At 38.3% G+C, this 17229-nt stretch overlaps 1 protein-coding gene across 1 annotated transcript in view; it reads left to right on the top strand.

The window, feature by feature from the left end:
• The window catches only part of ADCY1 (adenylate cyclase 1), a 153826-nt gene that overhangs the window by 24905 nt on the left and 111692 nt on the right, over positions 1–17229 (top strand). Inside the window, exon 2 of the mRNA XM_031592004.2 lies at positions 14992–15141. Coding sequence (XP_031447864.1) covers positions 14992–15141 — 150 coding nt within the window. The remainder of the gene's footprint in view (positions 1–14991; positions 15142–17229) is intronic.

Genomic DNA, 17229 nt, shown 5'->3' on the forward strand with positions numbered 1-17229 from the left:
TGGACACCAGCCTTATATAATCCCATTTACTGTGGGATTGAGCTTGACCCATCAGTCAACTTTTCCAGTGTAGCCAACTTTTCCCGAAATGCTCATAATATTGGCATCAGCTCCTTAGCAGTACCTCTTTCCAAGCTGACTTGCAAAGCCTATGCCTGAAGAAAGCAAAAATAAAGGACTGTTGGAGAGTACACATCCTATTTTACATGTAGTATTTCTTAGTTTCTTCTAGTAAAATATATATATATACATGGTTAGCAAACTGTTAAAAATATGTTTGTATGCAGTTAAATAAGTCATACGACAAAACATGATTTTATAATATTTGCAACTGATTCTTTATTTTTAAACAATAAACATCTTGATTTGGTGCTTCAAACATTGTCTTCCCCTTCTCATTTGTTATGAAGCAGAATGAAAAATAAATAGTATCTTTTGTTTTCCTCTCTTATCTTCAGAATTGTCAGTAATTCAGTTAAACTATTCTAGAGAATATTCTGTTGTTTGTTATCTCCTCTCATACAAAAAAAATGAAATACCACCTTTTTCTAAAGATTGCATCCTTAATTTGGTGGACAGCCTTAAGTCAACCACAACTAACATTCAGAGCAGAGAATAGAGCCATCAGACTATTTGTAGTATGGAGAACTGTCACTGTTTAAAGTGAAAGTTTAAAGAGTCATGAATATTATGGTAGAAAAGGGAAAAAAAATAAAAAAGGAAACCAAAACATAGAAAGACATCTCCCATTCACACAGTCTTAGTTTCAGCTGAGACGGAATTGGTTTTCTTCAGAGTATCTGGTATTATGCTATGTTTTGATTTCAGGAAAAGAACAACGTTGATAACCCACCAATTTGAATTATTGCTAAGCAGTGTTGTACAGAGCCAAGACAATTCCAGTTTTCTCAGCTTCCAGTAAGAGGTTGGGGTGGTGCAAGAAGTTGGGACAGGACAGAATCAGGACAGCTGACTTAGAGTGGTCAAAGGGACATTCTGTACCATGTGACATCATGCAGAAGGAGAGTTTTGAAAGGGCTGGGGGTTCATCTTCCACTGCTTGGGAGCTATCTGGACATCCATGGGTGGGTGTTAAGCAACTGCCTGAGCATCACTTGCCATCTGTATATATATTTATATAATTGTAGCTATCATCTATTTCCTTTTCTCTATTTTAGCAAATAGTTTTATCTCAACCCTCAATCTCAAGTTCTACTGTTTTTTTTTGTTGGCTTTTGTTGTTGTTGTTGTTTTGTTTTAATTCTCTCTCTCATACCACTGGGTAGATGGGGGAAGGGTGTGAATGACAGTGCAGTGCTTAGCCATCTGCAAAGTTAAATCAGGTTAAACCACAGTGGTCATTTTGGGACCCAATATGGGCCATGAAGGGTTGAGATAACAGCAGAATTGACTGGAGCATGTTAAAACAGAGTGTTGAGTTTTGCTTATTTGTCTCTATGCTAATTTTTTCACTCTTTATTGAGATCTTTGAGAGTCTTCTCGTGGAAATATACTGTGTAGCACCTTGCTTGCTGCTTAGATTCCTTGCTGCATTGTTTGTCATATGTGGGGATTAGATTAAGGTTTTTATTTTGCTATATACTCTGTGGCCTTGACTTATATTATGATAAAATTGGCAGTGGATTAAGTAATGTGGTGTGTGAATTCAGCATTGCAATAATCTATGGACTTTGGAAACCATAGTGGTTGCTATTAGTAATTATACTCTTTACTTTGTCACCTCAGGGAGCCAGGCTTTGGACGAGACAGGAGTTTTCCAGAAGTTCTTCAGACTTCCTTTCTCTTTCATTTCTCCTTCTTTCCCTAAATTAGTTACAATAATTCTTGAGAATTTTTGAATATCCATAGGATGTTCAAACCGACGTGCTCTTATGGCTGTGTGTCATGAATATGTGTCAGGTTACGTTTAAGATTAAACAGTTATTTGAGAATATCACCCAGAGGTCTGCCCTGAGGCAAGATAGAATGGCAGAGAATGTGGAAAGCTGTGGACAGGTGCATAGAGTGATGGGCACCCCTAGTGGTTGGGAACTTCACATATGAATAACTGCAGAATCCTGAAAAACGAGTAGAATTTCTGGAACTGCTGTGCTGTCTCCCTGACAGTTCTAGAGAAGCACAAATCACTGCAGCATGCTGGGACCTGGCCCATGTCTACCAATCTAAACACTATTTAGCATCCTCAAGGGGAAGAGAATGGTCCTACATTGAGCCTCTGGCAGAAAGCCTCAGAGGAGACTTGAGATCAACCCTTAGGGTTTTGGAGTCAAGGATACAGAAGATCCAAGGCCCACTATATTCCAACTGAAAAAAAAAAAAAAAAAAAGATACTGGCAGCAGAGATGCTGGATCCAAGCTGCTTCGGATGTGGTTGGTAACAAAGCACAGCTTTTCTTGGCATGCCGACTGCCTGTGCTGAGCTGGATGTACAAAGGGAGTGTCCCCTCTTCACATCATGCAACTGATGTTACATGGAGTAAGTGGATCGCACTGATCACACAACAGACTTGAATAAAGAATCCCAGTCATCTAGGAATCTTAGAATGGTAATGGACTTGCCCAAAGGCAAAGAGTTTGGAACATCACCAGAGCAGGAGGTGACACATGCTGAAGAGGCCCGACTGTATAATAAACTGCCAGAAAAAGAGAAGAAATATGCTTTGTTCACCGATGGGTCCTGTTGTATTGTGGGAAAGTATCAGAGGTGGATGGCTGCTCTCTGGAGTCCTATGAGAAAAGTTGCAGAGGCTGATGAAGGAAAAGGATAATCCTGCTGTCTTCAGAAATTGCCAAACAAGGGAAGTGGCCAGTCTTCTAACTTTACACTGACTCCTGGATGGTAGCAGTTGTTATATGGAGGTGGTTAGAACAATGGAACAGATGCAACCTACTGAAGGGTGAACTTGACCATGGATGCTATTGAATAAGTTATCCACGAATGTGAAACTTGTGCTGTAATCAAGCAAGCTAAGCATCTTGATGGCTGAAATACAAATACTGGGACACCTGGCATGTGGGTTATGTCATACTCCCACAAACCCACATTTGCATGTGCTTACAATGGCGAAAGCAACCTGAGCTTGTACCTGAGCATGGCATTAAGTGGATATATCACATCCCCTATCATGTACCAGCCTCCAGAAAAATTCAATAATACAATGGACTGTTAAAAACTACATAGTGAGCAAAAGGTGCTGGGACATTCAAACATTGGGGCACACATTTAGCAAAAGCCACTTGGTTAATCAACACTCAGGGATCTGCCAAACCTCCTACATACTGTAGAAGGGGATGAAGTCAGAGTGGTGCATAAAAAGAATATGCTGAGCAAGACAGTCAGGATTATTCCTGCCTCAGGCAAAGGCAAGCCTATTCATGGGATTGCTTTTACTTAAGGACCTGAGTGCATATGGTGGGTAATGTGGAAGTATAGAGATATCCACTGTGTACCTCAAGGTGATCTGATGCTGCGTGAGAACAGTCAATAATTTGAAGTGTATGATGGTATATTTCTACATAATACTGCATGTCATCTTTATTACGGTTGCTATATGTCTTATTACAGTAAAAACCACTGAACAATCTCTGATGAAAATAGAACTACCTTCAGCATGCAATAACACAATACTATGAACAATCCCTCCTACACTGAAGGACAGTTATGACATATGAACCCCAAAGTTATGAACTGAATTAACGCTGTGGACCATTTACATGGATGGCCGATAGACTACAGTAATAATATGTGTGTGTATATATAAATAAAAAAGCAAGATAGGGGATGGAAGTTAGTTAGGATGGATAGAAACTGTGGGACCTGGGCATGATGTAAATGTTATGGAATATGGCTGAATATTGTCCTAATTTTCATCTGGGATAGCATTGTTACTCTTCACTGGTATGATGCTATATTCTGGTTTTAGGAGAAAAACGATGTTCACAACACACCAACATTTGTTTGTTTGTTTTATTTTCTACCCCTTCCCACTGGGAAAGGGTGGAGGGAACAAATGACTGTGGTGCTTAGCCACCTGAAGGTTTAAATCAGGTTATACCACAACACAGAATAAAAGAGTAACAGTCCCCCTAGCATTCTCATCCATTAAAAACATACAAATACAAAAAACCAACTCTATTATACGATGCACTACCTTTTCTCTGAATTTGATGTATCAGTAGTTATTCTTTATCTCATTTCTTGTGCTGAGTAGGCAAGTTTCAGATATTCTTCTACTGTTTGATTTCCCCTTTTACCCCCATTCATTCATCCTATTCTTAAAACATATTTTGTTCTTGTTTTATTACTGTCCTTTGTTGTTGTTTAAAGCTTTTATTTATTTCTACAGTTCACCTCAATGTTTTTAACTGATTGGCATTGACAGTATCATGACTTTTTCCAAGACCTTTCTTTTTTTTTTCTTTCATTCAAATAATAGTGCATTAAAATAGAATCAGAAAACCTACAGAGGACATAAAGATCAGAGAAGCCAAGAATCTTTTTTATCATATTTATCATATTTCTTTAAAAGCATCCTGTTGCTCAAAAATTTGGCATATTGTTCTTTCTAATATCCTTATCCCACAAAGAAATGTATATGAATCAGTAAGGAATACTACACAGAATTCCCAATTGTAGAATTAGGCCTGCATATTTCAGTGCTCAGATTATTTTTAATCATTCAGAATGGAGATTTTCCAATAATAAACTTGATTTTTCAGGAACAGAAATTGTGTATTTTTGCCTATCCAAGGAGGTGTTCAAGGCTTAGTTGAATGGGACCCTGGGCAACTTGATCTAGTGCCTAATTTAGTGGTTGGTGAGCCTGTCCACAGCAGGGGAATTGGAACTAGATGATCTTTGAGTTCCCTAAGAACCCAAGACATTCTATAGCTCTATGAAAATCAGGGCAGTTTTGGTTTTGGGTCCTAAACCTTTAGAATTTCTTTGACTTTTCTTGACATCATTGAATGATGAATTAGACTTTTATGTAGAGGAATAGCCTCTTGTCTTCTTAATAAGTTTCTCAAGTGCAAATGGGACTGAAAATGTATTTTTCTAATCTTCCATCATTTTATTTCTTGATCAGTTGCTTATGACATTATATAGCTGGATTCTCTTCACAAAAATAATTTTCAAATTTGAATAAGAAAATGTCTAATATTTTCTATCTTTTCTGTTAAATGATCGCTTTCCAAATTTGTGAATATTAAAGTGCCAACGCTGAAAGAAGATACTACAGATTAAATGTACATGCAGAGTGAAAATGTTTTTATCTGCAGAGACAGCTTATGGTAAAGCTTGTCTTGCAAGCTGTAAAGCACAACAGAAGAAGAGTAAATGGACTCAATCTAGTAGAACACAGTTTCCTCAAGGCAAACGTATTCATGTTTTAAGGACATTTGAACAGAAGTGACATAATTTATCAGCTGTTTCAAAATCTGCATGGAGAGGAGGAAAGAGAAAAGAGACATGAGTGTATTTGTTAGGTCTAGCAGGAAATCTATCTGGCAGAAGGGAGACTGACTGAGACCAGTTTCATCCTAATGCAGTCATATTTTCACAAAGCAGTACACAGGCAGTCAGAGCAACAGCATATGCAATTTATCCTCTGCTTTCATTTATCAAAAAAAAAGTTTTTTTTCTGCAGTGAGTGAGAATGAAGGCTTTACAGTATAGTCATTCATTTTAATTTGCAGGTGAATTGTTAGAAGACTTCTGTATACTTCTAGATATTTGGGGGCGAAACTTTTTAACAAGAAGAAATTTGAGGTCCGCTGATACATAGAAGAATGGTGGACCTAATACTGCCTGGGTCAAGATAATTAATTCAGATTTGCTCTATATGTTGTAAAATAGTGCATTTCAGTGTCATTTCCTAATGATGAATTCATTACAGTATAATATTTGGACAGCTGCTTGAACTTACTTGTACTGATTTTCTCATCAATATTAGATCTGTAATCACGCCTAACTGATGTAAAATGCCTTGGGAACCTGCTTGTAGCCATGGTTTTCTCCCAGATACTCAGTAAAATCTTGAAAAAGTCCTCTGAAGCTAAACTGAAAAAGAAACCAAACCAAAAATCCAAAGAAGTAGCTTGTGTACAGCACAGGACAGCATCATTTCAGTATCAAACAGATGGTGTGGTGTCTTTGCAGCATTTGTAACCTTGTCTGGGATAATATTTCATCCTTGATGTCACAGCTCCTACACTTGACAAGAATGATTGTGAATTGCTAGAGAGCAAGACTGGGACGTGGAAGATGATGTTTTGTAATCAACTCTATCACTGACCAGAAGAATGACTACTTTCTGACTCAGGTTTGGTTTCCCATCGCTGTATATTGGCAGAGCCTTGTACAGGTGCCCTTTGAAAACTAAAGCTGAATACTGAGAAATCCTAAGGGAAAATATGGAAGTGCAGTACAGCAATTAGAATGTGCAGGAGCTCCATACATAGTTACCAATATTCAATAAACTGGATTTTGTAAGAGACACTATATGGAGTATGTTTTATGGCTAGTAACGCAACCAAGCCATGCTGCAGGAGATGAGGCAATGCTGATGGCACAGTCAGCTGTGAAACAAGCATGTCTGGAAGCCTGGGAATGAAGCTACTGCACTCAGACTAGGCTCTCTTCCTCCTGGGTTGTTACAGAAACGATCTAAAAATGTAGTGCTCTTTGCTGAACTGATGTCGTGGCCTCATTTTATGTCTCTGACAGCTGTACAATAGGTAAGAAATGCTTCCTGTCTACAGCAGGCAGGAGCCAGAGTGAGGCTGCTACAAGCCATTTCTCAGTCATGCATAAGACTCAAATGTAGAAAAATTGCATTTAAGATCTGAAGGACTGGTTGCCTAGCAACTCTAGTCCCACAAAAGGCTTAAAACTAGTTTGGATTGTGTAGCTCCTCAAGTCATTATTTTTATGTATTTAGATACTGCAGCTGTTAAAGAAAATTGTATATATTGAGATGCTCTGATGGATTATTGTGTGGGAACAAGCCTTGGAAAGGAATCACATGTTGCATATAGTAAATGCAAACAGCTTTCTGTACTATGCTGTAATTCCACAACATAGCATTATTCTAACAAATGCAGTAAGGGGAGGGCGCTGCACATTTTTGTTTGATGCAGCACAGCTTCAGGGACTGACCACCTGCCAAAGAATATGCAAAAATTACTAAAAATAAGCAGGCCATAATTTCTATAGAAATTATTTCAAATGACTTTTGTGATGTATTCCTTTGTCTTTGCTAGAAAGTAATGTTTAATGCTTCAGAACTATTACAGTGACCAAAAAAACCCCAAACCATAACAATCCACTCCAAAGCACAGAACTGAGAGTTGTTTGTTTTATGGTGACTTACAATCCGCTGTTAGAAGAGTGTAAGAACAAACTCAGGAAAGAAGCATAAGAAACATTTGCTATTCTTAGCATGGACTGATTTGTGGGATATGACACATAAGCCAGTTTTCAAGAATAGTTTGACTTTTTTCTGGGCAAATCACTGTCTTGATTTTCTCAGATGGAAGTGACAGAGATCATGCAATTACATTTAGGGTGTATGATCCTGCTGTGGACCTGTTACATGCTCAAATGCAATACCACAATACAACAGCTACACCTGAAATATTGTATCATATTTGACAGCTTCTCTTTAAGTGAAAACCATGCAAATCAGCCAGTTCTCATGCATGCATATGCCTGACTAATTTTTAATGAGTGATTAATAAATGACACTGGGGATGAGTGGGTAGTTGTTTTGGCTTCACTTGTAATATTCTTCAGATATTCTTTTCTGACCACAATTGCTCCAGTACTTCTGGTAGCTTTGGAGGGAGTTTCTTGATGTGTGAAATTATTTATCTATAATATCTGGAATGATATATATAATATATGGAAATATTTCTAATATTAAAATAAAGTTGGCTTGCCTGAACGTAATTGTCAGTAATACCCTCTGAGGCCAGAAGGGGAGAAGTAAATGATGGAAAATAGCGTAACAGATTTTTTTTCTTAGTAGGTGGCATAAAGTAAGTAGGACAAAAAATAATAGAAGTAAGGGAGGACTGTTTATTCAAAAAAGGAATTTGTTTGTTTAATCTGGAGATAATTTGTTTGGCTGATTCCTCTGGTACCAGAGCATGCTTTTTGAGATGCAGTCAAGAGCTAAGGAGCAGGTCTCTGTCACTTCAACAAAAGGAGAAAGCAGGCGTAGTGATTAAGTACTCTCAAAAGGTTGCAAAGTGAGCTGAGTGAATTATTTAAGAAAGCTATGTCAAGATCAAGAATCAACTACAAGTTCTCTTCTGCGCAATCTTGTGCTGTAAATAAACCACTGGTATAATGGTAACATTTACCATAGCAGGGAAAAGAGGAATGATTTTTGTTTAAATCTAAGAAAGGTTTTGTTCATGATATCAACAATTTTGAAAAACAACACAGTCTTGTTTTGCCATTTAACAGTTCTAATGGAGGAAGCACTGATACAGTTTAGTAAGCTGTTCATGACTTCCTTAGAGACAGGCATCACAATAGACATTCCTACTGTACAGTAGTTTATTTCATTGCCATATCTCTCGGACTGTTTTGACAGAATACATTGTTTGTATGATAGATACAACAGTGGCACAGAAATTATTTGTGAAAGAATTCAATCAACAGAAAAAAGCCGGCAGTAGAATTCGGACCTTCCATACTTTTAGTCTTACATGTATCTGTGGGTGAAGACATACAGGAACAATCTTGATCTTGTTTTATTTTTTCTTCAGAGTTCAGCCTGGTCCACTCTCCTTTATTTTATGGGACACCATGAGAGCTCATGCTGCTGAGGATAAGGTGGCTATTGGTATTAGCCCTTCCAATTAAGAGGGGCTTAATCTTGAAAGTAGTAACTATTGAAATTAGTTATCTAATTTTACACACATCACAAACCCAGCTTTTAGATAAGTTTCTTATCTGGTAATTTATATTTCTTGTTTAGCCTATTTCAATTGGGTATTTCACTATACATTTACATGGATGTTACTTTGTAAAAAAAAGTTTTTTGAGTTACGCATAAATCTTATACACCTTTGTGAATTGGCCACATTAGGCAATTTTGTGAGACAAACAGAAAAAGCAACTGTTCATCTCACAGCAGAATCAGACTGTTGAGGAAGCAGCATTTTGTGTGAAGGCAAACAATGTGTTTGTAGAAGTTTTCACACTTGTTTGAGAGAGAGCAAGAACATGTAAGATTCTTGCTTTCAGGCTTGACAGACTCTTCAAAGAGTCACTCAAGAAATGGGAGATGAGTATGAGAAAAAGTAGATCATTAATTGAGCTTTTTGATCCTTTTGTAGGTGTGTGTATTTTGCATGCTTCTTACCTGCAGAATTATTTGTCTACTACTTGATGGAGTGCGTGTTGGTATTCTCTACCAAACTCCTTAGCAAAACTAACTTGAAACCCAAGAAAGTCAATGAACTAAAAGCAAGAGGGACAGAAATTTTGTGGAAGTGCCTGCTGAAGCTGCTAGTCCCTCTTCACGGACTATCTCTCACTGTCAGAATTCTGCCTTTGTTTATATCCACTGGAGATCCACACATGCACAGTGTGAGGTTCAGTCACAGCAGTGAAAACCAGATAAATGTCTTTCACATCCCTAGTGCACTTTCGTTATTCTGGCTGATCTGTAATCTCAGCAACTATGGGTAACGGTTTTGAAAGAAATTTCAGTTGTGTTACGTTAAATAAATTATTTCTTCAGTAGTTATGTAAATAAATAGGAGATGATGGTGAAATCTGAAGAGCACTCTTTTTAATACTGAGCACTTACATGGTGAATAATGTATGAAGGGCTTAAAATGAAATTCCTTGATATTTCAGCATCTTTGGATGCTTCAATATCTCTTCAAAAATGTTAGAAGCTTGTCTCTCAGTCTTTCCTTGAGTTATGTCAGATAATGTGTATGTTACATATGTATGCATGTATGAGTATAGGGTGATATTAATGCTTTAACATTAAAATGAAAGGGACCATGAGAGTGGCATATATTCAGAAAAATTACAGACAGAATTGTATGTAGTTCGCAACTGGGGAAAAAGTAGTAAGTAAAAAAAAGTGTTGTGGAGGAGAAGAATTCTTATCGCAGGAGACAGTCTGCCCTACTTTCTTCTCTCACATTCTGAAATCTATTAATCTTTTACTTGCTTTATTTCATAATTCCCTACAGACCAGAGCTGACAGCTAACCCCCTGTTTTATCTTAAACTACTCAAAGCATATGGAAACTCACCCTGCTGAGTCTGAAGGTGGATGCATGATTACAGCAATCCACTGTTTACTCCAGTCCAGATGATCATCATTGTTTGAGAGAAATCATAATAATCTCAGAACAGTTGACAGATTGCTAAAATACATAATCTGCTCCCAGCTGAAGGCTAGAAACCTAGTTGACTAATGTTTGTTAGAAGTAATTATTTATTATATAAGTCACTCTTACACATAAATGTAGTATTATTTCTGAATACTGTGCTATTAACAGGTGCTTTGTATAGGGGCAATATCAAGCAGTCGCACTGTCTATAACTCCTTGCTGCTTATTCTTTGTTCTCTGTCTATTCCCCCAGAATATGGCCTTTACAAATTCCACTGCACTTTTAAGAATTAGCTTTACTATACATTGTTGTCACTACATTTCAGCATAAAATCCAGAGAGAAGGCAAGTGCAGCAGCATTCATGCCTCAAAAAATAGGGTTCAATTGGAATTTCTACAAAATTTCATTTTACTGATGTTTGACTTCTGCTGAAAATTGATATGCCTTGAACAGATTTGTGTTTTGAAGAAAATAAAGCACAATAGGAACTACCAACTGTTTATGCTCATCTATATCATGAAAAAATCTGCTTGTATACTGCTGTTCATCTTCAAATTTTTACATATATATTCACACAGGAGAAATAAAGTACTAATGGAAGACATAGGTCCCTTTTCTTGTTACAGGATATCATTTGCTTTTGTCTTTTTTGGTAAGAATGTTTGAAGGGAAGCTGTCTTAGTTTATAATTACAAAGAATGAAAAAAGAAGTGATGCAGAGGGGAACGTAGTGACCAAGAATCAGGCTAATGCTGAGGTACTTTATGCCTTCTTTGCCTCAGTCTTCAATAGTAAGACTAGTTACTCCCTGGGAACACAGCCCCTTTTGCTGGAAGACAGTGATGGGGAACAGAATAGGCTCTGCATAATCCATGAGGAAATGATTTTGAACCTGCTTCAAAAGCTGGACACTCTTAAGTCCATGTGCCAAATGGATTGTACCCTAGAGTGCTGAGGGAGCTAGCGTATGTTGTTGCCCAGCTACTCTCTATTATCCTTCAGTCCTGGCTAACCAGGGATGTCCCAATGGACTGGCAAATGTGATGCCCATATTCAAAAAGGGACAGAAAGATGATCCTGGTAGCTACAGACCTATCAGTCTCACATCAGTGCTAGAGAAGGTTATGGAACAGACAAACTTGGTAGCTAACATGGATCAATTAAAAGTCAATCAGGCCCAAACAGGATGGGTTCATAAATGGTAGATCCTGCTTGACAAACATGATATAATTCTATGACAAGATGACCCACTTAGCAGATGAAGGTAAGGCTGTCAATGTGGTCTAGTTGTCCCCCTGTCGTGCTTCGGTGATTTTTTTGTTGTCAGTATTCCACACCAGAACATCATGTGAACAAGTGAGAGTTAAAAAGTTAATGTTCTGGTTCCATTTACTGCCTCGTATGGACATTTTGAATATTCTGAGGGCAGGAATGGCATCCCCAGAGGACTCGGTGCAAAGAGGAATGAGGTGGAGCTCTGGACAGAACCCCAGGCATCTCTCTCTCTTGGGGCTGGCTCAGCTGGCTGCAGAGAAGGGCACGTGTTTTCCTCACACTTTGGGCACTCTTGTCTCTCTCATTTTGTTTGATTTGGTTAAATCTAGTAAATTTCCATTCCTCTTCAGATCATTGCAGGTGTGTTCCTTTTATTAAATCCATCTAATAGCTCTCTGCCCTTTCCCCCATCACCCTCCCAGAGAGCGCAGCCAATGATGTGCCTTGCTGTGAGAATGAGGCCAGCCAGATCACATGGCAAACTGCTAGTACCCCTTCTTTTTTACTTCTCTTCACCCTTCTGTCACTCCTTTTTTTCTGGGCCTGTGCCCCCCATCATTGACTCGTGGAGAAGCTGGCTGCCCGTGGTTTGGAAGAGTGTACACTCCACTGGGGGAAACACTGGCTGGATGGCTGGGCCCAAAGAGCTGTGGTCAGTGGAGTTAAATCCAGTTGGCGGCCAGTCACAAGTGGTGTCTCCCAGGGCTCAGTATGGGGCCACTTCTATTTAATATCTGTATTAACAACCTTGATGAGGGGATTGAGTGCACCCTCAGTAAGTTTGCAGATGGTACCAATTTGGGAGGAAGTGTTGATCTGCCACAGGGTAGAAAGGCACTACAGAGGGACCTGGATAGACTGGATTGATGGGCCAAATGTCGGGTCCTGCATTTTGGTCACAACAACCCCAGGCAACCCTACAGGCTTGGGGAAGAGTGGCTGGAAAGCTGCCTGATAGAAAGGGACCTGGGTGTACTGATGGACAGCTGGCTGAATATGAGCCAGCAGTGTGCCCAGGTGGCCAAGAAGGCCAATGGCATCCTGGCTTGGATCAGGAATGGAGTGGTGAGCAGGACCAGGGAAGTCATCCTGCCCCTGGACTCGGCACTGGTGAGGCCTCACCTCGAGTGCTGCATTCAGTTTTGGGCACCTCAGTACAGAAAGGACACTGAGGTGCTGGAGCAGGTCCAAAGAAGGGCAAGAAGGCTTGTGAAGGACTTGGAGAATGTGTCCTATGAGGAGAGACTGAAGGGACTGGGGCTGTTTAGTCTGGGGAAGAGGAGGCTGAGGGGAAACCTTATTGCTCTCTTCCAATATCTGAAAGGTGCTTACAGCGAGAGCAGGGTTGGTCTCTTCTCACTGGTGACAGGTGACAGGATGAGGGGAAATGGTCTCAAGTTGCACCAGGGGAGGTTTAGGTTAGATGTCAGGACACACTTCATTACAGGAAGGGTTGTTAAGCACTGGAATAGGCTCCCCAGGGAGGTGGTTGAGTCACCAACCCTGGATGTGTTTAAAAACCTCTGGATGTGGTGTTCAGGGATGTGATTTAGCAGAAGGTTGCTAGAGTTAGGGTAGTACAATTAGGTTGATGTTGGTCTTGGTGATCTTGAGTGTCTTTTCCAACCTAAGCAATTCTATGATTCTGTGATTTAAGACAGAGTAATTGTGAATGAAAATCTGGAAAACCCATTCATAGGGAATCCTTAATTCACCTCATTGTACGGAGATCATACTAGATGTATACTGCCATTAGGTACACATGACAAATACCTTTATTACTTTTGTGGGATGAAACATTTCCCAAAGGCTTTTCAAATCAGCAGCAAGTTTCTGCATGTGATTTTGACTCTTTACTCCCTAGATTATCTGAATTCTAGTCTGATGCTCATCTGTAAAACAACGTTATGAAAGTTAGTAAGTAAGTAATTTTCTACAGTGGTGTGAATGATTTTTTTTTTAATTGATTTTGATGTTTAAATAGCAAGACTCATTGTGCATTGCAAATATGAGTGCACTTCAGCTTACACTGGCAAGGCATACAAAAGTAGAGCTGTACTAGTTTGAAGTGTACACTTCAAATATAGAAATATATGTCATTTATATAGTCTTAAGGAACAACTTTAGTTGCACAGGACTTTCAGACGTTACTTACTGTGATGTTTTTCATTGTTCTTGTTATGCTACACCTTAGCCAATAGAAGTGCCCACTGAATTCTGAAATTTTGGAAATTCGTGAGTCCCATGAATCCTCATCAAGATTCTGTGGTGGTGACTATGGTAAATATGGAGAATAAGATTGAAAAGATAGTTGGTAGATAAAACTTATTGCCCTCTTTCTAAACAAACACTGCTTTGCAAAATTCACCATCTAAAGATACTTATGTAATATGAGTTTTCATTATCATTATTCTATAAAAATATCATAGTTTCAGAAATCAGAGATGAAATGAGAAATATGGATGGGACTGTCTTGGATAAGGAGGTGGCATGCAGGCTAGTATTATTTACATTAGTTTAATTAACTTCTCTCACATATTGCAAAAACGTTTAAAAAAAGACAAAATCTGCAGGACTGTTAAGTCATTTAGGTGTTGTTCTTCAAAGCACTGCTTATACAAATAATTCCAAAATATTTAATAGGTTCAGAGCATACCTGTGAGCATAGGCTTGTGTAAATGGTGCAAGCATTTTGTCTACCATTTGAAAGCACTTGACATCTTTTAGGAGGTACACCACACAATGGCATCAATAGTATTTTGGGGAGATTTCTTAAGAAGTATAGTGCATTCTCTAGCAGCAAGGATGTGGACAGAAAATATTTTCCATATGCAAAGTATACAGTATGAAAGCTTGGAATGCCTAAGAATAGATACCGTAGGAATAGATTTTGAAATAGTTGCAGATTTTGATAATGCTTCACTTCTCAAATGTAAAAAAGTGACAATAGTTTCCCTAAATTGTAAAGGCATAGGAAAATAATTTCTGTATTGTGAGCATCATGAAATTAAGCAAATGCTGAAATGCATTTTTACCAGACGGACTGATGTAGGAATTGATGCTGAACAAAATTAATAACCTACCAATCATCATAAGAAAAATTAAACTCAGGAACTAAGAAATCCTGTATTGTGCAATGTTGTCTGTCTGGACTTGTTATTATAGTTTCTCTGCAGCTGGGATATGTGAAGGGATTTCAGTGACATCACTACCAAGTCAGAATTGTAAAGAGGGTTATTTCCGTTCAAATTTCTTTTGCTGAATAGAAATGTAAAATAAATCTGCATTTTAAAATATTCTTTTTTTTTTCTTTTTCTTTCTTACAGCTTGTGGCCAATGCAATCCTTTTTGTCAGTGTAAATTTGTATGGAGTCTTTGTGAGGATTTTGACAGAAAGGGCTCAGAGGAAGGCGTTCCTTCAGGCCAGGAACTGCATAGAGGACAGGCTGAGGCTGGAGGATGAAAATGAAAAACAGGTCAGTTTTTTCCTCTTCTCTGTTTCTTCTGAGTTTGTTGAGTTCCATGAACCACAGGTCAGGACATTACTCCTGAGTGAATGGTAGGGAGTATGTGTGCTTCCACTGTGAATAAAGCATGCTGCCTCCTGTGCCCAATTTATCTCTTCATCCCTAGTACACACACGTGCTTTCCTCATCATCCTTTTTTTTTTTTTTCCCTTCAAGGATATTACTGTGTGTGTTTGTTACCTATGCTGTAAATCTTCCTCTCTTGCCTGTGTGCTATACCCAGTTCACATTTATAATACATAAGAATGAAAGTTGTCTCTGTCATGTGGAGAAGTGTTCCAATCAAATTTGGAAACAATGAGAAAAACTGCTATACTGCAGATCTTGCTGTTCACGTGAAACTCCCAGATTCAAATCCAGAATGCATCAAAATCTGTTAATTCTGAAAACTTCGGACAACTCTTACTTTCTGTCTACATGGCAATGGAGGTCCACTCTAGACTAAATGCACAGGTTATCTGACAACAACAGCTCTTATTTATTTCTGTGGAAACTACAACAGATACAAAGAACACAACATTATTTGACAGAGAACATTCCCAGCTAAAAACTACTATTTTTCAATGTAGTCACCACCAACTGCTATATGCTTTCACCAGTGATGAACAAGAGTCTGCACATTGTGCTTGCAAAAAGGCTACACTAGCACATGTCACCACAATCGTTTTCACTACTGCTGAAACACACTGCCCACTACTTCACTGTTTGGTCTGCATAAACATTCAGCAAGTAGCAGTGAATGTCAATGAGTGCAAGGTTTTCCACTTGGAGGATTTACCTTTGCCTCACATGCACAACCATTACAAATACTGATTTGTCGGACTGCCCCTCTGCTGTCATCTGGCAACAAAACTTAACAGAATATTATCAGGAAGGTTTGGCCTTTACTTCCATACCACCACAATGGGCCAACATAATAAAATAGGAAGTTTTACTTTCAGAGCAGTCTTCATATATATTCTTTCACTGACTTCTGTGGAACTTTAATAATTTATGCCAGTAGAGAATTTAAGTGGTATTCAAACCTTGTTCTAGAAGACCTCAAGGTTCTCAAAATGAGTGCTTCACACACCATCCTTCAGTTCAATTTCCTGTGCTGAAATAATGTTGGTGCAAAAGTATTGTTCTGATGGGGATTTGGTGAACATATTTTTATGACCTGAACATTAGCAGATATATACTCTGAACAGTTTTATCTGTTTGGCGTCTGTTGAAAAGCAGTATTAGTGTCAAAGTCTTTAGTTTTGATTCTGGGCTTTTGTAATCCAAAACAGCAGATTTTCAAAGGTATAAATGCACCAGAATTGAAATGTAATGGCAAACAGTTGTCTGAATCCCATTTGTTCATTTGAAAACCCAATTCTGGCTTCCAACATGAAAATCATATGTCAGATGTTTGGTTGTTTTTTTTTCCTGTACATTAGCCATGTGTCTAATCTTTTATCCATGCATATAGAAACAAGAAAGCAAAAAATTACACGTTACCATTATTATTGTTTATTTTATACCAAAGGTATACTGTAAATGCTTTTCCAGTGCAGTGTAAAGGTCAGTGAAGAGAATATATTTTTTTCCCATATAAGTGAAATTAACTTTATGGGGTACCATGAAACTTGGTGCAGTGATGAAGTACACAAACTAGCTGTCAGAAGAACCACTGAAATACTTTCCATGTCTGCTTTTATAATACATCTAAAACCCATGCAAGATTTACCTGATTACAGGCTGCAAAATTAATATGCAATTGACATGGTTTAGTGTAGCCCAATTTTCCAGTTTTTTACCAATATTCAAAGGTTCTTCAGATTAAACTTATTGACCTTTTTCAGTATCTATATTAACTCCTGTATTTTTATTTTCTGAACTACAAGTATCACATATTAAAACCAGCAGATTTTTTTTTAATCAGACTTCCTTTTGTCTTTCAAATGCTCTGATTTAAATATCATTGTCTTTTTATGTTGAGAATTGTAATCAAAACCACTAACGCCTTTCCCTGATACGTCCGTGCAAGTTTCTAATGAGAATGGAAAGAAC

This window comes from Phasianus colchicus, chromosome 3 (genome assembly GCF_987193195.1).
Source record: "Phasianus colchicus chromosome 3, bPhaCol1.hap1.1, whole genome shotgun sequence".
Lineage (NCBI taxonomy): Eukaryota > Metazoa > Chordata > Aves > Galliformes > Phasianidae > Phasianus > Phasianus colchicus.